The sequence below is a fragment of the Centroberyx affinis genome, unplaced genomic scaffold (genome assembly GCF_046629955.1).
Source record: "Centroberyx affinis isolate AG114_WGS23_722 - 3 ecotype Tasmania unplaced genomic scaffold, CSIRO-AGI_Caff_v1 ptg001062l_1, whole genome shotgun sequence".
Taxonomy (NCBI): domain Eukaryota; kingdom Metazoa; phylum Chordata; class Actinopteri; order Beryciformes; family Berycidae; genus Centroberyx; species Centroberyx affinis.
The window spans coordinates 121549-143672 of record NW_027279612.1 but is presented as its reverse complement, the minus strand read 5'-3'; the positions used below and the strand labels follow the sequence as shown (position 1 = coordinate 143672).

General features: G+C 42.7%; 1 protein-coding gene across 1 annotated transcript; it reads right to left on the bottom strand.

Annotated features, from left to right (window-relative positions):
- Window positions 1–1562: 1562 nt before the first annotated feature.
- map3k2 (mitogen-activated protein kinase kinase kinase 2) lies at window positions 1563–21487 on the bottom strand. The gene is made up of 17 exons (XM_071523083.1): window positions 21174–21487; window positions 20140–20212; window positions 19209–19327; window positions 18430–18470; window positions 18230–18329; window positions 16644–16757; window positions 15015–15111; window positions 14456–14586; window positions 13887–13966; window positions 13410–13474; window positions 12611–12703; window positions 11724–11957; window positions 10735–10883; window positions 10134–10265; window positions 9160–9289; window positions 8528–8705; window positions 1563–7331 (listed from the first exon to the last, which is right to left on the bottom strand). Exons 2-17 carry the CDS (start codon window positions 20192–20194, stop codon window positions 7112–7114), a joined length of 1938 nt encoding a protein of 645 aa, XP_071379184.1. The 5' UTR covers window positions 20195–20212; window positions 21174–21487; the 3' UTR covers window positions 1563–7111.
- Between the last annotated feature and the right edge of the window lie 637 nt (window positions 21488–22124).

Here is a 22124-nt window from a genome sequence, read left to right as displayed (position 1 = left end):
ACCATTTAAAAGGGAAATAAACAGGCTTTCCAACGGTATAAAATGTATTGCCAAGAAGCATTGTTACAACAGAGAAATAATCTACCAAACACAAAGTTCCGAACTTTTTGTTCGATGTTTACATCGTGTATCGCCATTCAGCCTAAAAATACAGAGATATGATTTTTGGTCCGTATCGCCCAGCCCTAGGAGAGCGTGTCTCGTTCAAATCTCTCAACTGGGATTTGAACTGGTGTCTCTCCTGTCAGTAGTCTGCATTACATAGCCAACAAGCCGTCAATCGATTAGGGTTAATTTAATTAGGTATTCACAGTGTAGCTGGGAAGACCTATTGTTTCTGGTCAGATTCATTATTATTCTTCTTCGACTATTGTAAACGCCTCTAGCTCGGCGTGTGATTGGTCAAAAGTTTTCAAATTTGGCGCACACATGGCAAACTGCACAAAGCAGGTCTCCAATCAGTTTTTACACATTTCGGCCACAGGGGGGCGCTATTGCGCGCGGCGAAAATTAAACGGTCCTCCCGGCCGTCCCGTTTGACCTAGACACTTGAAACTTGGTATATAGCTGTCATTTGGTCTGCTGAACAAATTTCAAATCGGGACCCATGAGGTCCGCCTGGATAGATTGTCCGCCATCTTGGAAATTTGGAAAAACCTTTGACAATCTTCTCCTCTGGAACCGCAAGTCCGAATGACACCAAATTTGGTATGCGTGGTCCATGGACGGGCCCGAACAAAAATACCATTTTTTGGAACGATCGGGTAAAAAATGGCGGAGTTATTAGCAGATTTTGACAAAATTCGACCTATCACAAGTCGCCTTCACAGTGACCTATGACCTTGAAACTCGGTGGGCACGTGGGTGACCGCGCCCTTAGGGACTGTACCGAGTTTGGTGTTGATGGCTCAAAGAACGACGGCGCGGTACCGATTTCAGTTTGTGCTAAGCTAACCGCTAACGCCCGAAATTGCGTGTTAACGGCGTCTACCCGTAAACGGCGACTCACGCTCGCTCCCGATCGCTCGTGGACGCTTCTCGCACCGGTCCCGAGTGATTTTCGGAGGCGGTCGCTGTACCGGGCGGTCGCACGCTGTGAATACCTGGCGAGGCTGCTTGCAGCTTTAATTCTAACTTTTGTTTCTTTGCTTGATTTTGCTTGATTTTGCTTGATTTTGCAAAATCAGTGGTTTGTACAGAAAGAGTGTGGGAAACGTCATCAGGGGGCATCTTGAGAGAGGAGATATTTCAGTGCCAAAATTCAAAACAGCAATCAACTGATGAGGCCTTTGTAGTGCTAACTAACCCGATCTGACTGTCACCCCCTTCAGTTTCTGCTTTGTTTTATATAACCCATCCTTTTGGGAATTGATGCAGAAGATTGGAGCAGAAGAATATGTAGCCTACAGCACAAACTGAGACATGTTAAAGTTTGTCTCAGGACACAAACTGTTCAAGCCCTGGAGATGATCAAATTAACTGTCCATAGTTTTCCAAACCTGCGCTGGAAACCCTGACTAAAAATCACAGGCGTCACACCCAGATGTGAAATAAATATCTTTTATTGTTTTCATCGTCATAATTGTTGTTGTAATTATGAACACAGAGCGTCAGCTGTTCCAATACTCCAGAGTTTTGCCAAAAAACAGCAACCATTCGTCGGCACCGCTGCGTCTCTCAGGACCCAACCATGCATAAATTCTCCCATTTAAAAAAAAAAGGAAAATAAAAAATATATATTAAAAAAATTATGCGTACCACTGATATACAGATCTGATATAAACAGGCGTATTGGTCACAAACCAATTAGAATTATAAACATGGCTTCTTTTACAATACACAGAGACCAAACGTGTGGGATATAAGTGTACTTTTCTTTAAAAAAAAAAAAAAAAGGGTACATTTTTGTTTTATACATTTGTACATGACTTTTTTTTTTGTACTTTTTTTTTTTTTTTTTTTACCCCCTACAGTCAGAATGCTCAAGGCATTTTGGGCGCAGTGTCCATTGAGCACAAATTGCAGTAAATGCACGTTTACAACCGCTCTCACACACACACACACACACACACACACACACACACACACACACACACACACACACACACACACACAGGAGTGGCAGCAGTGGCTTTAGACACAAAAGAACTTGTAACTTGTAAAACTATCGGTGTATCTTGGGGCCGCTTGCTGTTGACAAATACTGTCCTATTTCCAGGAATCGAGGAATTAATCCACTGTGGTGAATGAGGCCATCTAACGGTAAAAATGAAACGTTACATTCATGGACGAGTCGTCGCTAACTGAACCACAACCGTCAGCACACACGCATCTGCACATGCACACGCACACACACACACACACACACACACCTGTGTAAAAATAAAAAGTCTTTAAAATGTGCAAAAAAGGTCATCATCGCTGACAGAAAGAGACACAAACAGTCAACGCGTAACCAAGCTGTACGAGCGACAGCCGGAGAGGAATCGTGAAGAAGCATCAGTGAATCAAACAAAACGGTAAGCGTCGTACCTTTGAGATAGTGCATAATGGTAGTGCGGATCAAGGTTACCAGTGCTGGCGGCAAATTCACCTGTATCGTTTCTTTCAGCATCTGCATCCATCTGTACCAGTCGGGCGAACCCCGTACTCCAGAAAACCACAACGGTTTTACTGTGGGGAGACTGATTTGCCCATTTGCTTTTGAGAACTTTTTGTTTTTGTTGCGAGGCAACGGTAGCTTTCTGGACACGTAAACTATTTGAAGCTGCATAATGCAAGTGAGAGAGGAGTTTGTTTCAATATGAGCCTGCATATTCCCAGGACAGAGGAGAGAGGCTTCCACAACCTGTGTGGGCCGAAGCTGAATTCATGGCAGCCGGCGACAGAGGCAAGAACAACGGAGTTAAGGTCTGCATGTTTTATACCAGCTGAACAAGAACGCCTGTTCAGAAACTCCTGACTCGGTGAACTGTGTGGAATCTGAACACTTTCATTTCCACTCTGCACATGCTAAGTGGAGGATAAATGAGGGAACCAAGACCTGTTTCCACCAGCAGTTCACATGCATCCTGGGGGAGAGCAGAGCAGAAACAAGTCAACACCTCCAGCACGCCGCTCTCCAATGGACGCCTATCTGATGATTTTAACAAAACATGTAAAAGGGAAAATCGATTTTAAAAATCAGGTTTAGATATTGCAAAGAAAAATGATTTTGTTAAAAAAAACACAGATGTCAGTGTGCAGGATTTACTGAGTTTGAGTATAATGAAAGGTTTTCACCAACATTGTACTTGATTCATGGACCAAAGATTACCAGCAGCTCTAATACACCTGGTTTAGAAATCCATTTTGGACGCAACTCTCTAACCAATTAATTGCAGCCTCTGTGATTTGGAAATTGAAAAAGGTTCAAGTTGCAATTTCTATTTCTTTTTTTAATATTATTAATTGTTCAACTCTTAATTGTTCAGTGTGGCGCCATCAGTGAGAACATTTACATGCACACCAATACTCTTGATTACTGGGAATTTTGGCAATATTTCAGTTATGTTTACATGGCTCGAAGTGAGGCAATTTCTCTAACAAACCAGTTTAAATGGCTTCATTTAATAACCGGCCTACCGCTCATCACTTGCTGCACTGTGCAATTTTGTTTAGTTTGTAAATACATCTGGGTTACTGCGCCTGGTGACCTTTGACATGTACAGTTTGAAAAAACAAAACCGCACATGAAACCTAAGGTGTTTACATGGCCCAAAACATCCAAAGATTGAGAAATCTAGGTGTGTTAAAATTTCAATAGTCAGAGAGTATTGCCTTAATTATGGTAAGATCAAATTATTAGTGTGCATGTAAACATACTCAGTGTTGCAGCTATAGGCGGGACAAACAGTCAAACTAGCACGTGATTGGTTGCTGATAGACCGAGTTGCCCAATAAGTTCAACTTTTCTACACTGCCAGCTGAAGAGACGAGGCGACTGTGGTCAACGTCTCCCAAAGTTTCTCTGGTTGTAGAAGATGAATGGAGTTCTGCCGTTTGCTGTATCTCTCACCACCTGTACAAACAGTGAGTCTACAGTTTATTGGTGCATAGATATCTAGCCTATGCTATATACAACCACCATATATCAATAATATTCAAAAGACCGAGGCGTGAAGGATGCTCGGCCCAGGAGGAGACGGAAACCGCAATCATACCAAGCAACGAACACCACGCTACGACTGCATTGTACTTGTTGAACGGAGCATTTGTGGTGTGGTAAAGTGACAAGTTAAATTTGATGCATTTCTTTTGGCAATAACAGTGACTGCAGCACTGATTATGGGTGTATGGCAAGCTGCTTAGGTTAAGGTAGAGGAACCGAGCTCTGTGAGACCGTGATCTTGTATTTTGTAAACCTCTTCAGTGTGTATCTACTCTGTCAAAACTATGGAGTGTATGCTAAGTCAAAAAATTACATTTGACACAGAGTGCATCGACACGGCACAGTGGTGCCTTGGCTGAAAAACATAATGGTACCGTTTCTAACACTGGCGCATATGAGCAGGGTTCCTACACATTTTCACATTTTAAAAGTCCATACTTTTTCCCAGACCTTAATTTCTAGTGAAGTGTGAAGTTTTATGCTGACAGAGACTGGGAATACAGACTGTCAACTATGTCACTACACTCTACGGTTAAAGATTCACCAGGTTTACAACAACAAATATGCAAAGTGAGAGTGTGACAGCCTCATAAAATGTGTCACGTGGATATCAGAACTAGGTTACTGTATTTTTCCAGACTTTTTGTGCATCTCCCAAACTTAGCAACCTGGAAAATATCAAATTCATTGTCCCTACTACTTTGTAGATTTTTCAGACCTGTGTGGGGAACACTGTGTTAGCACATACTCGCTGTACCGAAGTAACTGGATAACATTGAATATTTTGTTATCTTGTGATGGTTTTGACAAGTCAGTGCAATGACCTGTTAACTGTAAATGTACCTGTGGGCTTGATGGCCGATTTGCGAGCAGCTAGCGAGCCAAATAGCTCTTCAATGACGTAACCTTAGACAGAGCCAGAATAGTTTTTAGGCCAAACCAGCCAATGAAATCTAAATCAGCAATACAACCGACAACACCGGGACAGCGTCATACAGCCAGACCTCTGGCCAATCAGCTGTGAGCTTCCTTCCTGGCCTTGTGCCACTGGGTCCATCATCCAGCTCTGGGAGATGAACTGATAGGTGAGCGTCGACACTCTTCAAATGCAAATCTCCTCAGATAATAACGCTGTGTGACATTATAGAACTACAAAAGCCCAGTGTTTAACGTCTTGACTGGATTTGAATGCTTGGTTGGTTTTCAGTATGATGTATGCTGATAGTGGCTGGGCAATAACACACCTAGCGCTGGAAATTAACTATTTTGTCCACCAGTCACAGTGTGTGGTTGATTCCATTATTATTATTACATTACGTCATTTAGCAGACGCTTTTGTCCAAAGCAACTTACACTAAGTACATTTTGTCAACAGTAGTCAAACTGACTGTATATCTCAGTCTTCATCAGCTAAACCTTCAGTTAAAACTCCAAGCTTCACCGGTCATTTTTGCTAATTTAACATCGTGACTAACCTGTAAAATTGAATTCTCACTGCTAATCCATCTCTCCTGCTTCCCTTCCTCAAAGTAATCTGCCTCGACAAGACTGGTGATGTCATGCGGCAGGAAGCCAGCTCCAACCAATCCGGTCACTGAATACCTCCAAGGAGTAGAGGAGGGAAGGATGCACTTGAAGAGTGTAGACGCAACTGGACACTGTTTCATCTCTAAGGGCTGAAAGTAGAGGCACCAATCCCTGTGTGCGAGTACCGAGGGTTTCTACTTTGGTGAGCTGACGGACCGACGTTCAGTGCTACGTTTCAACCAAGGCAGGAAACTATCTTTGTGAGGGTGCATCCTGAAATTCACCCGCCACCTTCACTATTTTACAGGCCAACTAAGGATATTTGGTTACCTGCCAAAGAGGCTGGTACAGTAGACAGACTTCCCAAATGCAGCCAACATTTACCAGTATTTGGTTGGTGGCTGGTGGTAATTTCCCACCCTGGTTTCAGCGTATCTGGAGCTGAGCTGGGACCAGGTTGATACCAGGAATCCCTGTTACAGAAAAGGCAGAGACGGACGTTAGGGCTGAACTGAGATCAGCTGGAGTCGGGCTAACGGTGTGAAGGCAGTTTATCCGGGAGGCAGAAACGCTGAGAGAACCCCTCCAGCTATGACCGCAAACTCAAGACACGTTCCTACACTGCGTTTAAAAAAAAGAAAAAAGGCACACGGCAAAGAACAAAGATGGGAGATTGAAGGGAAGGAAGAAGGGAGGAAGGAGGACAGACGAGCTGACGGACGGACAGACAGAGAGACAGTTAAGCAGAGAGACAAGACCAGCAAAAGAGAGAGAGAGAGAGAGAGAGAGAGAGAGAGAGAAAAAGGAACAAGGGATGAGAGCAGGTCGGTGAAATCGGTGTGTTTTTTGGGATGGGGAGTGTTCTCTGCATCTCGTGTGTTGTTTGGGTTCTGTTTCATCTATAGCAGCGGGTCCAGGTTCACCCATCGCTCTGGGTTTTGGCAGGAGAGTACATTCTGGGGTCAGGTAAGCAAGGGGGGGAAGGGGGGAGGAGCCACTCCAGAGCCAATCACCATCTAGGTCCACGACACCGACACCATCCCACTCCGACAAAAAAAAAAAAAAAAAAAAGACACGTTCCAGGAGAGAAATCGTACAAACATAAAAAAGGAGACATTTTCAAAGAGTTATTTTCATCGTTTAAAGGGGGAAGTGCTTACCCCCTTTTTTGTGAAATTAAGGTGCAACGTTGCCGAAAAAAAAACAAAAATAACTTTTCATGTCCTCTATGGCAGTCTCTTACAAACAGAGACCCGCCCCTCCCCCTCCTCCACCTACACCCCCTTCCCCTTCTTCCATACGGTCCAATGGGGTTTCAGCGTGGAACTGGAGGGGGCGGGGTCAGAGGCAGGGAAACCCCATCAGGTAAGGCCATGTCTGGCAGTTCCGGGAAGGAAGGAGGGAGGGGGGGGGTTCGGGGGGTCGGGGGTCAGGTTAATGTACAAAGATGTGCCTCAGTAGCTCGTCGGCGGACGGCCGCTGCTTGGTCTCCACGAAGATGCGCTTCAGGAAGTCCCGGCAGTGGTCGGACACGTGGGCGGGCAGCACGGGGTTGGTGGGCTGGGTGGCGATCTTAAAGATGGCCGCCATGGCCTCGAACTCTGCCCAGGGGGGTCGTTGGGTCAGCATCTCCACGACGGTGCAGCCTACACTCCTGCAGGCAAGAGAACGGGCGTTAACATCAACAGAAGCTGGCGGATCTTCTAGTGTCCTTCAAGTCAGATTTACTTCAAAGGTGCGGGTTCAACAAAAAGTGATGTACAGAGAGATTTACAAAGAACAGAAGACATGTCTTTATGCTTGGGCAGCACAATTAATCTGATATTAATCAAGATTACGATTACGGCCACGGCGATATGGTAATCGTGAAAAGTCGCGTTTACTGCATTCCATTTAAAAGGCTACTCCCGCTGTGTCAAAATCTGTTTTTTCTAACTTAGTTTCAAACTGCTCTAAACAGCAAATGAGTGTTGTAACCAATCACAGACGTGTCCGTTGAGCTCGTTGAGTGCACTGGCCAATCAGAGGCTTTCACATTATATGACCAATCCCGAGCCGAGCTGCTGAACCTGCATGAGCATCTTTTAAGAAGTGTGGATTTCTCCTCTGCGGTAGCCTCCAAAGCAATTTGAGAGGCAGGCCTCGATCAAACTGAGTACCATTGATCCAAGCTCATTTATTTTAAAGTGCAATAAGGACACCGTTATCGGCTTGATTTGTTTTGGTTATTTATACAGAATACAGTATATGCAGTTGGCAACACAAAATAAGTATTTAATTGCAATTCTAGTAATCAAAATTATTATATGAATAATTCAAGGGAATTAATTAGCAATTATAATTTTTGTGATAATCGTGCAGCCCTACCTTATGTGTTCATCTACAGCATGTCATTATTTGTCACCACGTCATTATGTGCATTATGTATGAGCAGTGTGTCAACTAAACTGGAGAAACATGCTGACTGGACAAGGACAGTCAAGTGTGGACTTGCACTATATGTCAACATGTGGATCTGCAGCAAACAGGAAACCACTGTTTGCAATATCTTGCTTACTTTGCCAAATGTTGATTTGTAATGATTATGATTACGTTGTCATATGTTGCTAAGACTGCACAGGATAGCAAATGTAGCATTGTATTTTTTGTTTGTTTTTGTGACAGCTCTTGTGTCATGTTTCCTTGTCTTCTGTGTCTTAAGTTTGTTGCTGCTCTGACAGTTGAATCTAGCTATCTAAAAGTGCTAACAAGATAAAAACAAGGAAGAACAAGACTTAAGATACAGGGCCAGAACTTACAAATACGTGTGTGATGTGTGTGTGTGTGTGTGTCTCTCTATCCAGGTCTTACCAGATGTCAGCCTTCCTGCCGTAACCCTCTCCACTGATAACTTCCGGACTCATCCAGTAGGGGGTGCCAGTTACTGACTTGATGCCTGTTCCTGACAGACAGATGGTCTGCAGCCGCCGGCTGGCCCCGAAGTCTCCCAGCTTCACATTTCCCACCGAGTCACGGAGGATGTTGGCCCCTAAACAGACAGGAGAGTGTCATGCTGCAGGTACAACACTTCGCATCACCCTCATTTACTCTGAAAATGCTTTTATCCATCTAACTTTCTATCTGTCTCCTGGTCTGTTATTTCTTCACTTAGCGCTTCTCTATCTTTGTACAGACAGAGGAATATTTGTTGCATCTATTGCCAGGAGGGCATTTCTCTGACCATACTTACACTACGAAATTCCATACTTTTTCCAGACCTTAATTTCTTGATTGGATTTTAAGATTTTGGTGGGTGTTCAACAGGATGTAAATTATGACTGTGGCTGGTTATTCTGTTTGGCAGGTGACCAACCGTCATTTGATGGTCCCTTTCTATTCTAAAAACCTAGTTGGCTGGCAAAATGGTGAGAGTAGCTGGTGGATTTGGGATGTGCCAAGACACTGTGCACCCTCCCGACCACCGGTGACCGGCCTCCTCTCACCTTTGATGTCCCTGTGGACGATCATGTTGCTGTGCAGGTAGGAAACCCCCTCCAGGATCTGCCGGGTGTAGCGGCGCGTCACGTTCTCCGTCAGCGCTCCGTACGACTTCAGCTGGTCCTTGATGGAGCCCTGAGGGCCGCGCATTGGGGAACACATATGAGAAACATGTAACTATTGCCAGTGGGCAGAGAAAAAAACAAAAAATTAGCATAAGGCAGTGCAACTTGATTTCCTTTTTGTTTTGCGATTTGTTTTTTCTTGCCATTTTTGTTTTATTGGATAGCTGACAGCGGAGAGTGACAGAAAGGATGAGAGGAAAAGAGAGATGAAGCCTCACAACTTCTCATCTCCTGATGTTTCCACATATGAAAGGATCAAAACTATTGGAAAAGGTTTTTAAATCGGGATGCACTCACAGTGGATATTGAGCTAGAAACAGACCAATTTCCCAAATACTAAATTCTGAGCTGTGCAACAGGTCAGGAATCAAAACAGTGACTTGTTTCTCTGCCTTTTCCCACATAGAGAGAAGGATGTTAGAACTCTATAATGGAGAAAAATGACTTGTATCTCAATCACTGTTGCCCAATGACGCCAAACTAATGGCCCAAGTCAATACTAATATATTGGAGCACATTTTGGATGATAATTCAAAGTTACGTAGTGGAAATTTGTGTCAGTGAAAAAGTGGTATCAGTAAGGGCTAAAATGGTAATCCTGTTTCTTTTGTCAGATATTATGATCATGATAATCAGAACTAATAGTCAATCATTTGAGGAGCAAATATTTTTTCAACAACAGCAGGCACTGTTTTGATATTGCCAATATGCCAATAATTTTGCAATCATTAAATGTGGAAGCTAAAATGAAACATACTATATGATTCAGCTCTAGTAACCCTTGCATTTGCATTCATTTAGCCTGTGTGTAAACCTGAATGCAGGGTCAGTGCTGTTGTCTTTGCAGCACTCACCCCAGGCATGTACTCCATGAAGATGGAGAGTGTTCGCTCCATCGTGTCCCGCAGACAGCCGTAGTACTGGACGATACGCTCATGGCACAAGTTCTTCAGCAGCTGGATTTCACACTCCAGGGCGCTCACCTCCTACATGACAGAAAACAAACAAAAAAATAAAACATTAAAAACTTTACTCCTTTTTCCTCCCTTGCTGTGTTATTTCTTTACCTAGAACTTCTCCAATGGTATACGCCACTGAATTGAATTTCCTTTATGCTCATAAAAAATAATAAATAAATCTTGGAGCAGACTCCAATACACTGTTCCATCCATTCGTACTCATCCATCAAATCAGTTTCTGTCATTTACACAGAAGCATAACACAATACACAAAGAATAATACCAAAAACAAGCAAATAGGGTACTGTGGCAGGTGATCAACCATCACTTGGAGGTCCTATCCCGTGCGAAATGTAAAAATGTCAATTGCAGCTGGTGGACTAAAAGTTGGCTTCATATCAGAAATAAAACAAGCATCAAACAGGACAGGCACACAGCAAAGTATCTGAATACAAACAATGATACAAAACAAAGAAAATGCAGCGGAGGCTCTCACCTTGCTGGTCTCGGGGCTCTCCGGGTCAAACTGGACCTGTTTAACAGCCAGTTCCCGTCCAGTGTCAGCGTCGTAACAGAGGAAAACCCGACCGAAGGCTCCCTGACCCAGAAGCTTGCCCAGACGCCAGTTGGTCGGGGCACGTGGGGCTGGAGACATACAGATGGGAAATACATGTCAGATACATCAAATAATCACTGGAACATCAATCCACCTTCAACATTTTAACCAGTACAGTAACTGAAGGGTTTCATTTCAAAATGCTGCACACTTTCTTACTACCGAAAGTCTTTTAGTTAGCTAATAACTTCAGTAATATTTCCAGCAATCATTTTGTCAGAATAGGTGACACATTTTACAAATGGTCGATGTCTTATTACCTCCGCCAAGGAGGTTATGTTTTCGGTTCCGTTTGTTTGTTTGTTTGTTTGTTTGTCTGTTTGTCTGTTAGCAGGATTACGGAAAAACTACTGGCCCGATTTACATGAAACTCTGTGGAAGGGTGTAGCACGGGCGATGGAAGAACCCATTAAATTTTGGAGCGGATCTGGATCCGACTCACGAACAAGCAATAATAGCACGAACTTTGGCAGAGGTCTGCGCTCTCCGAGTGCCCTTCTAGTTTTGGAATGAAACACCTTAACTTTAACCAGTGTCTAAGTTTGGCTGGATTAGAGGTAGGGTTTGGGTTTGGGTTTGGGTTTGGGTTTTAGTTACCCTATAAGCTATGAAAGTTGCTGATGCATTTTGGGATTTACCAGGACTAAATAAGTTATTTTCCCTGGTTAAGATTCTCACTATATTGTGCATCTTTCCTGCACTGTATGTGAGGTCCTGTTACATTTTGCCTGCATAAAGTGTTTCAATCCTATATTGTTTAACTCTCTTGAAATGTATCAACACAAATTAATCAGGTCAAATTCATTGTGTGGTACACGAATAAAAGCATTTCTGATTCTGATGAGCAGTTCTGTCACAGAGGGACTCACAGCGACTGGGGGGGCTGATGTCCATGACGGACAGGGTGGGGGTGGGGGTGGGGTTGGGCTCGATGTCGCTGCCTCTCCGCGGTCGCCTGGCGGGCCCCGGGGCCTCCTCGAGGTCTGGGGTGAAGACGCTGCTGCCGCTGCTGGTGCTGGGCGACTGCTCCGTGGGGCTGAAGCTGACGGGCGAGCGGAAGCCGTGAACCTGGGTCCGCCGGGCCCGAGGGAAGGTCTTCCTCCCTGCCGAGGAGAGGAAGAGGAGGAGGAGGAGGGGGAGGGGGAGCATAATAAGACAGAGAATAATAAGAAAATTTGCCTGTGTCAAGAAATGAAAAGTTCTTGAGACGTCAAACTGGACTGATCCCTGAAGGAAAAATTATCTTTTCTCTTGCCAATTCAGGTTTCCACACTCATAAGGAGGCCAAAAGTCATAAACTTCTGCCAAAACTTCTTAAAATAAAATCAATACTTATTCTAGTTACAAAGAGGAAGAGAGCAGGATTGAATGTGGAAACCTTTGAATCTGAATTCTGCACTTGGCAGTGTACACCAGCCTGGACTGCAGTGAACAGGAATGAACTTGAATTTAAAAGTAATAAAACCAAGGTACATGTGAATGGGCTGAACAATGAAATGTGTACAATTGTTATATCAGCAATTCTGAAGGATTTCATTTCATTTGGAACAACCATTGCAGTTGTAAATAGTTAAAATATTGATAAAAGATTGTTAGTCAAATCATCATGACTTGCCACAGTGATTTATCATTGTAATCCCAATATCTAGCAAAATAATTTGGATTATGATTTTAGCCAGATTCATGCAGCCATAGTATGACAATCATATTCACATCTTAATCTTAATATTAATATTGCTTCTTCATATTGACTCACCATCACTGTAATCCTGAAGGCCGAATGGGATGCCGTATCGCCGAGGATACGTTCCCCCCTTCCCCGACTTCTCAAACACTGGGATGTCATATTCTGCAGAGGAAGAGGAGGCGGCCAATCAACATAAGGTACTGGAACCACTATCATAATACAGTGCGTATGTCATTCATGTGATTCACTCTCACTCACTTACACACACACACATACACACCATTTATATAAAGAAATAGCTGCAGCCTCTGATGTTTTTTCATTAAATGAAGCCTCAAGCGATTTTTCTCTCTGTCTGTGTTCTCCTGCCACATCTGTGGTATTCTGGGTATACGAGTCAATAGCCTGTAGTCAGCTCCACCAATCACAAATGTAATGTACTCTACCATCAATAAAAATTCATCGATTAAGAGCAGAGTCAATCTTGGCTTGGCTGGCTTTGTCTACGACAGCAGGCTCTATTGCCCAATTTAGAAACATGAGATTATTCAGCTGAGACAAAGGAATGTAAAACCCAAATATGATCAAATCTATATATTATAGCTGATTTTCAAGAACTACGACCCAGTCTGGTAACTCAAGAATCTATGGTTTTACCAGCATTAGATTTGTATTAATGCATGTTGGGTCTAGCCGCTATTGTTTTAGCATTGATTTAAATCCTGCTATCAGTGAGCTGTTCATACCATGCTCTTTTGTAACTGTTAACCACAATACCCTCGACTTCAAAAGGCACACTGCATTCCTAGCTTCCCAGCACACCCATACAAACAGACAATCTCACACACACACACACACACACACACACCTGGAAAGTCCTGGTGGTTGTCTGGGTAGCTCTGTGCCCTGGGCATCCTGGATTTGGGGTAGTCACTGTGCAACATGAAGACACAAGTCACAACCAATACAAGCCTTATACAAGCAGGCTTAAACCAACAACCAACAGTCATACATATCAACACAAAAGCCAGCCTATTAAGTGTATATTTAGGTGTATTTTTAAATGATTCAAATCCACAAATTTAACAGTTAATTGGAATACTATGCTACTATGCTTGCGGAATGGCATTTAATTATTATTATTGATTACAAATAAGGGCAACATTTATGTTCCTTTATCACAATCGTGCATCACTGTCATTTTATAAAACCAGTAAGCCACTCAAGGCCACACTTTACAGTGGTTTTGTAACAGCTGAAGGTTTTCACAGCACCTCCTAGCTGTTCTTAAATCAGTGTAAAGCACAGCCTCTCATGGCTTCCTGCCTGGTTTTGCAGTCCTGACCTGTCCAGCGGGCTGTCTAAAGAGGGACAGCTTCCAGACGCCGAGTTCTCCGGACTGCTCATGGACAGCGGGTCCAGCATCTGAAGAGGGGAAAGAGGGGAAAATCAGGATGAGGAAACTAACTTTTCATCCACTTGTCATAGTGGCAAATCCATCACAAAATTCACTAGCCATTTTTCATATCGAGGAGAAGAGGAAAGAAGGATGCACTTGAAGAATATCTTATGTTCGTTAGGCAATGTTCAGCTTCTAAGGGCTAAATTGGTTAATCTGGTAGCATTTGGTGCTTGTACTATATTAATGTAATCACACTATCCCCAGACAAGGCCTTGCTTTCTAGACACTACTATACACTTGCAAAAATTGATGCTTTTTCTGTTAGAATTTGTCTTAATATCTTAGAAAATCACAACAAATGATCAACAATAAGGAATTTCAGTACATTTCAGCCTGATAATTAACACCAATACTGGTATCAGAACATCCATATGTCAGTTTTAGGATCCAGTCTGGAGGCCCTATGACTCCTTCCCTCTGCCCCATCATATACAAACTCCTGGTGGACTTACCTGGTCCATGCTCTCGGGGATGAACTCTCCCTCGCTGTTGATGCTGGTGAAGGAGCCGTTCCTCGCCACCTGCTGCAGGGCGTCGGGAATGTAGCCTGGCGGAGGGGAGCTGCGGTCTGTTGAATGGGAACCTGAGGTGGAGGGGGCAGGGAAGAGAAACTTTTATTTACCATTTTTCACATCTGATTTATCAGTGTCTAATTGATGAGTCTGAATGACACCCTGCAGATGCTATATGCATCTTGGAGGAAAATAACCTGAATTTAATATTTCTCCATCTCTAAAAAACATAGTGGATCCAGTTTGTATCATTTTGTCGACCTAGGAGTTACCAACTATCCTTTAAAAGTACCATAATTTAGTAAAATTTTGTGCCATCACTCGTCCCCCATTTAATACATTTTTGTGTCCTTTGCTTTCTGTAAAGCACTGTGTGACAATCCTGTTTTTTATAAGCACTCTACAAATAAGCTTTCCTTGATTATTCTAGCCTGTTACCGGCCCAGGATCAAGTGTGTGAAACCATTTTGGAGTAGTGTTTCCATGAGAGTGTATTCACCTATCAAGGCCAGCATGCTCTTCTTGTCGGCGACCCTGAATCCCGTGTTGTCCAGCTCCTCGTGGGACGGCAGCAGGTCCATGTTGGAGGAAGAGGTCTAGAGCCACACAGAAACAAAACAGGCCGTTAACATTCGAAAGGCAAAATCCAACGCCTTGATGATGTAGAATTTATATAAAATAAGGCATTTTTCAAAACATCAGAATGAACAAGCAATGAAAGCCTGTGGACAAGCTGCTTGTTTTGTATCCTATTTCTGAGCTTCCAACTTTGTTGACATACTTGCCCATGAAAACATCTAAAATGAGAAGGTAGGAAAAAAGGTAAAACTAACTTGAAGTACCCAATGAAATACATATTTTTTTTGTAGTATACTTTATTTTACTCTCTGTATTATTAGTGGAAACACAGACAAATAGAACTTATTCTAACTACTGTGATGCAGCTGAAGAAGTCAGTTAAACGCTCTCCTCTGGTAGAAATACTATGCTTAACTAATTAGTTAAAAGCTAATTCAATTAATTGCTTTTGAATAGGCTCAGTCAGCAGTGCGACCATCTATCATGTTGGCAGGGAAAGGGCTTAACCAGGACTGCTACACATTTTGGTGTTTAAAATACCACACCTTAAAGGCCTAATATGTAAATTTTCCGCATTAAAAGGTCTAAAAACGACTAGACCTATGTTATATATCTTGTTGAGTTGTGTACTTACATTATCCCCAATGTTTCCAACAATTTTCAAACCTAGAGAAACCCGTAATTTTAATCATGGTAACGGTCTAATTTATTTGGTCGCCTGTCAATGGCGTCATATCCCCTTTACCCCCTGATCATCTTGTGCGCATGCGTCGGCGTTGTGGTTGTCTGTCATAAATTGACTTTTTATCCAGTTTTAAGCCACATTTTTACGATACACTTTTTAGATCTTGGTCATTTTTAACTATGTCTTTTAACCGGATGAAGGATTTTTGTCATCGGACGTCTGGATCTTAAGTTATCAGAGAAACAAGCTGAGCAAACGTTAGCGGCAGCTCGGCTCGCAGCCCCTCCGGACGTCCTCTGTCCGCCGAACAGCGTCAGAGAAACACTGATTTTTAACGTGAAACTGCTTTATTCAGTGTTTTTACCGGTTTTAATTACCGGGTCTGTTTGTTTTGGAGGGGAGGAGACCTCTGCGGATAATTTGGCTCCCGGTAAAAACCTCCTGAACGATGAACACTGAAGGAATCCTAACCGGGAGAAGCTGACTGCAGAGCATGCTCTGTCTGAGAGAAACCGTACGACACAAAAACTCCCATGATCCCACGCTACTTCACGACGTCATCAAACTTCACGACGTCATCGTCTTTTGTTATTGTTTTGATTGAGAGGCCCCTAGCTGCAGAAAATTACATATTGTGCGTTTAACTTCAAGATTTGAAGGTTTGGGTAAGTTTTCAATATGATGCATGCTGATAATGGCTTCAACTGTATATAATGCGTAGCTACACATGTATTGGGACTGAACAATATTCTTTCAGACATTGTGTGGAATTTTTCTGGATTTTTTCAAGACCTGGAAATTATCTAATTCATTTTCCATCGATTTCCAGACCCTTTATAACCAGTATAACCAGACCCTGCTGACCTGAGAGGAGATCTGGAGTACCAGGAGGATCTTCAGGCTCTTCATGTGAACGCTGCGATCCAGCAGCTCCACCGCCTTGTCCAGGTCATCCTGAGTCGTCAGTGGGATCACCAACTGGGAGCAATGGGAGACATAGGAAAAAAACAATCAGGAGGGTGGGGAACAGAGTCTTGGTGATTGAAGAAGAGACTGGATCAAATCATTTCCTTAACTGACTCCCAGTTTCTCCCTGCTTGTTTGAAACAGAACCAAACGCAATTTTTTAAATTTACTGTCAAATGACTCGCTCTCGATTCTTCTGACTGTCAGTGAAGCTCAGACAGCAGAGTGTGTTCAGTTCAGTTCAGTTCTCTGCAGCAATTAAGCATGAAGAGTCTAGTTTGTCCTCTTTCTCGCAATGCGCTTCACCTACAAGGCTGCTGCTCCTGTGCCACAGAGAAATGAACCGACACGCACTCCTCCATGAGCCTCACTACAACACGTCACAACACACAGCGTCAAGTTGGAACGCAGAATTTAAATGACAGACTCTGAATTTCTGAGTGCTGCAATGGTATCTAAAATGAAAATACTGTAACTATGAAAGGAACCGATGAGGGAATTGTTAAGGAATCGGATCGTTTAGAAGGAATCATTCAGAAATCAACATTAATAACATCCTATCCGTTCCCAACGCTACCAATCAGGGATGACGATGCGGAGGAACAGAAAAATGCCTTGTCACCAGTGGCCGGGGCTTAGCTGTGCCATGGCAGTGTTTGGCAAAAACCCAGTGCCTCCACTGTCTTCAGGATCAGGCCAAACCTGGCTGGGCTGAGTCTCAGCTAAACGCATTTCACAACCAGACCAGAGTCGGCCACAGGCTCAAAACATCAAGGATTGACTGGGATATGTGCAGGTTTAAAAAAAAAAAAAAACATATTGACAACATTGAATATAAGCTCAATTTGAAAATCGAAATAAAGAAACAGCTGGCAAAATCAGCCTATTTCCTACTGAACATAGCTAATGAAAGTTCTGAAACCACAAATGCGCAGTAGAAGAAAAAGTAAACAGGAAATGAATTGCATGAAGTCCAGTTAGTTTAGTAAAGCAGGTACAATGTGTTTTGCATATTGTATTATTGCAAGAGTGGACACGCAGTGCAAAGAAGCCCGTCATTGTTGTTTCTCAACAGGATGTTTCCTGTCTAGCAGGGAACAGCTTTGTGCAACACTCAGTTGTGATAGTATGCAATAAATTGACATGTTTCACAAAATAATTGATTAGGCAAGGAATAAAGATGAAACTGTTAAGTGTCTGCTGTTTGTTTTGTTGCTCTCTGCCTCTTGCGCTAAACCAATTTGAGGGTAATTCTGGGCTTGTTACTTTTATTCCTGCCGTTTAATCAATGAAGATGCAAACCCAAACGATACCAATGCTAGCCCCAACCAGGCTGAACAGAGCAAATCAAGACAAGGCAAAAGAGAAGGCAGGAGGAGGGGCGAAATAATGGGAGCTAAAAACATAAATCAGTATGGAATTGTAAGTATCTGAGCCAGTATCTATCTACCCTGCCTGCGTGCGACTATGAGTCTTGCAGCTACCTCGTTGTTGGTGTAGTGAAGGTCCATCACTTGACCGAAAGCCACTTTAGCTTTCTGCCTCAGGTCGTCCAGCTTGACGGGCCGCGGGAACTGCAAGATCCTACAGAGACCGAGAGAGGAGAGGAGAGGAGCGGTCACAGGAGCTCAGCTGTGACTCTGCACTGACAACATGAAAGAGATGAACCTGGTCGAACCCTCACCTCTTCTCCCCTTTGAACTCGAACTTCACTCTTACGTCGTTCTGTGGAAAGACAGTCACACCAATTTAAGCAACAGGAGAAGAGCATCTGAACAGGCAACATATCCAGTGTTATGAATGTGAGGATGTGTTGGCAGTACACAACTGGATGGAAAACAGTTTGCATAAGAACCAGGGTAGGAAATTAACTTGTGTCAGAGGGCATTTGTGGCCCCCTTGATCTAATTTTTAGCTGCATTTTGGCCCTTTTGGGGGGCAATTTCACTGAACGATGGAATACTACATTTGCATTCCATATAGGCAAATAAACAATCAATTTGTACCACTAAGATTGTAAATCAGAATATATTATCACATAAACGTAGTAAAAGTCAGACATAATAGTGTCCTAGAAAGGTAAATGAAAAACATATGTCATTTTATCTTTTTAAATCTAACTAGAGTGTATGTAATAACAATACTAATACAAACTATTAACACATTTGTCTCAATTCATTTATTGGTCATTATAGTTTTTGTCGCCCCAGTGGTTTATGTTGGTCGGCATTTTCTTCTACTGCTGGCTGTGTGGTGCCAAAGTTTTCTACTGCTTCAGGCTGCGTATTCAGTTGTTTTCTAATCATAAACCGCTCCATTTTTCTCAGACACCCACAAATCACGCACTGTCCCCACGAGGGACAGTGCTCACATTCATAAGTGAATATCTGACATCTGACTTGCATTTTAAGAAAATTCATGGGTATTTTTCCCCTCTGACCCTGATAGGAACAGAAAGGCTACCTGGTTCTTGGGCGAGGAGGCTTTGGGTTTGCCCAGGTCCGACAGGGACATGGCAGGACGGCTGGAGCGGTGCAGTTCGGCCAGGTCCTGCATGATCGAATTCAGCGCCTCCTGCTCATCTGAATGACGCAGAGAGTTACGCTTAGTTCCTCGATTTGCACAGCGATAAAACATAAAAGTGAAGTGATAAAACAATGTGATGAAATAAAATGACTTCAAAAACACACAGCAAAGATAATTGTGGTGAGATAAACAAATAAACATCAAGGTAATTACAGAGACGTCTCACTTCAAAACAAACAAAAACAAACTTTTAAAAAAAATCAACATGACAAAGACAAAACTGAATTGGATAACAGAATCTAAATGCCAACAGAACCTAACAAAAAAAAATCAAAGACAATTACATCTTAGGTTCCTACACGTTTTCATTTAAAAATTAGGCTACATGCTGTTTGCAAACCTTAATTTCTTGAATGGATTTGATGATTTTAGATGTTGCACAACATGATGTAAGCTAATGGAGTGGGCAATACCACTGTCAACTGGACCACATCACTCTAAAGCTCAAGATTATTCTTCACAACAACGAATATCACTGTACGATAACTGCCACTGGAGTCTACAACTACATGAAATGTGTAGTCGTATGTTTAGTAGTGGATACGTTTGTGTAATTTCCACACTTTTCAAGACCTAGAGAATATACGTTGTCAATCAATCAATTATTTTCAATGCCTTTCCAGACCTGTGTAAGAACCATGTTACATGCTACTTACTATTATGAGGCAAAGAACATGTCAGAGTTGCTTTAGTAAATGAGAAACACACTCCTGGGGTTGTGGGTTGACAAAAGAGGATGTTGGCTTGATTCAAACAGTAAAATGGTCTTAACACAAACACCCACACACACACACACACACACACGTACCCATCATCATGGCACGTCGATTGACCCAGGAGGCCAGGAAAGAGGATTCTCCCATCAAAGGGATTCCTTTCTCCTGCAACACCGAAGGATCATAAATCAAGAAAATTCAATTGATTAGGACATCAGCTATGGTCTGGAGCTGTTGATTGCTTAGCAGTTCCTCTAAGTAACCTGTGAGCAGTGACTCTGACAGACAGTGGCCATGCTTCTACACAATCATCACTTGCTGTAATATCTGTATTTAACTTGTAGTGGCTGCTGTTGACGTACAATGCAAAACTGTGGATAGAAAAGGCACCATCAGTCTGAGAGCTTTGGAAATAAAAGTCTGCTGAGGCAAGATGGCCTCTCTTGTTGTGTGTGTGCTGAACAGATATTATTTATGAGGGTCTATCATCACCACTGATTGATCATTGCCTGCATGTGACGCATAATTCAACAATATCATCACATTGATATGGGCTGTAACGTTAGCTGAACAGTTGACCCATCTATAACATACAGGCCTTTGCAAACCACTTTACCACAGGATCCAATGTTATTGGTCACAACAAAGTTGATGCTAACAACAATGCCACTGTATGATTTCCTTTGCTAGATCATCACCTTTAACTTAGCTAACGTTAGCTAATTATCTTTAGCTTTACAAGCATAAGTGAGCTAACATTTGCTAGCAACTGTTATATCGCAAGCTATTTCAGTGGACGCATCAAAACATTTAACTGCAGTTTTATAAAGGAAGTGGCATCCCGAAATGCAAATAATAAGCATAACTGGTTACATCGACCAATGTTAGCTGATAGGAGAAGCTGAGTAGCTAACGTTAGCTGTGAGTTCCGTGTGTCGTTACAGCAAGCTGTCAGTGTCAGGCCAGGGAAGTTGTCAAGCTAAGCTAATGCTAACGTTAGCTATAACATTAACGTTAACCCAGCTAACGTTCCTCCAAGCACTCCCGCTCTGCACGTCGTAAAAGGCAACGAGTAAACATGTAAATGACAGGTTTCGGCTCAATTGTTTCATCTCTGCTATCTTACCTGGGGTTGGTTGGGTTTTTATTCACTTCCTCATCCACAGGGCCGGTGACAGGAGCCCCGGGCCCTGCGGAGAGCTGTTTGAGGAAGCAGAAGTTTGGGAGTCCGCTCCGAACTTCACTCGAGTCCTGCTGGGCCACGAGAGCGAGGCCCAACGGTTCTGAATTTCGTCTGCACAAGATCCTTCCAGGCGTTAAAAATGGCAATATAATGCTATATTCAAGTGAGTAGCTCCGTATCTGTTCGCAATAAGAAATGAAGTTACTCGACACCTTTCATTTTGTTGCACTTTACACCTAGCTGACTGGCTACGGTAGTCTACACACTAGCTTGCTTCGCTCGCCGCTGCCCCCCAACTGCGTCAAGCTAGCTCGAGCTAGCCAGAAAATACCGGAAGTAGGAATATTTCGCCTTCAAAACAAAGCGTAAAATGTATCACTTAGGGGAAATGAATGAGTAAGTATTTCGTGTTTTATTTTGAAACTCATAACCGGAAACTTGATTTGTCATTCGGGCAGGCTTGACACTGATCTGACCCCCAACCTCGTTGGAAGAGTCCAACAACAACACAACCTGTGATGTCAGAGAAATGTATTGCCTTCCTGGATTGCGCTTGAACCCTGTCATGAAATAATGAATTCTTACTTTGAGGTTTGATAATATGATTTAACACAGACCATATGAACATTTTCTGCGTTCAAAAGGGACTCTTTTGCACCTAAAACTTATCAGATGTTCACATCATTCATGATTATTTGTTATGTCTGTGTTTATAGATGCACAGTTCACTACAATTAAATATTGCATTAATTAGATATGACAAACAAATGACAAACTCCGTTTATTTATTTATCATCTCTCGGCTCATTTTAGATCCAGAACTATTAGCACTAATTTGAAATAATAAAGTTCATTTAGGTGTAACTGTTCAAACAAATACTCTTTCAGTCTACT

Excerpts from the sequence above, each read along its gene's own strand:
- map3k2 (XM_071523083.1), bottom strand. The coding sequence starts at position 20,194 with ATGGGAGAATCCTCTTTCCTGGCCTCCTGGGTCAATCGACGTGCCATG. Across the intron at positions 19,328-20,139 it reads TCGACGTGCCATGATGATGG|ATGAGCAGGAGGCGCTGAAT; the intron begins GTACGTGTGTGT and ends TGCGTCATTCAG. Across the intron at positions 13,967-14,455 it reads TCCCCGAGAGCATGGACCAG|ATGCTGGACCCGCTGTCCAT; the intron begins GTAAGTCCACCA and ends TCCCCTCTTCAG.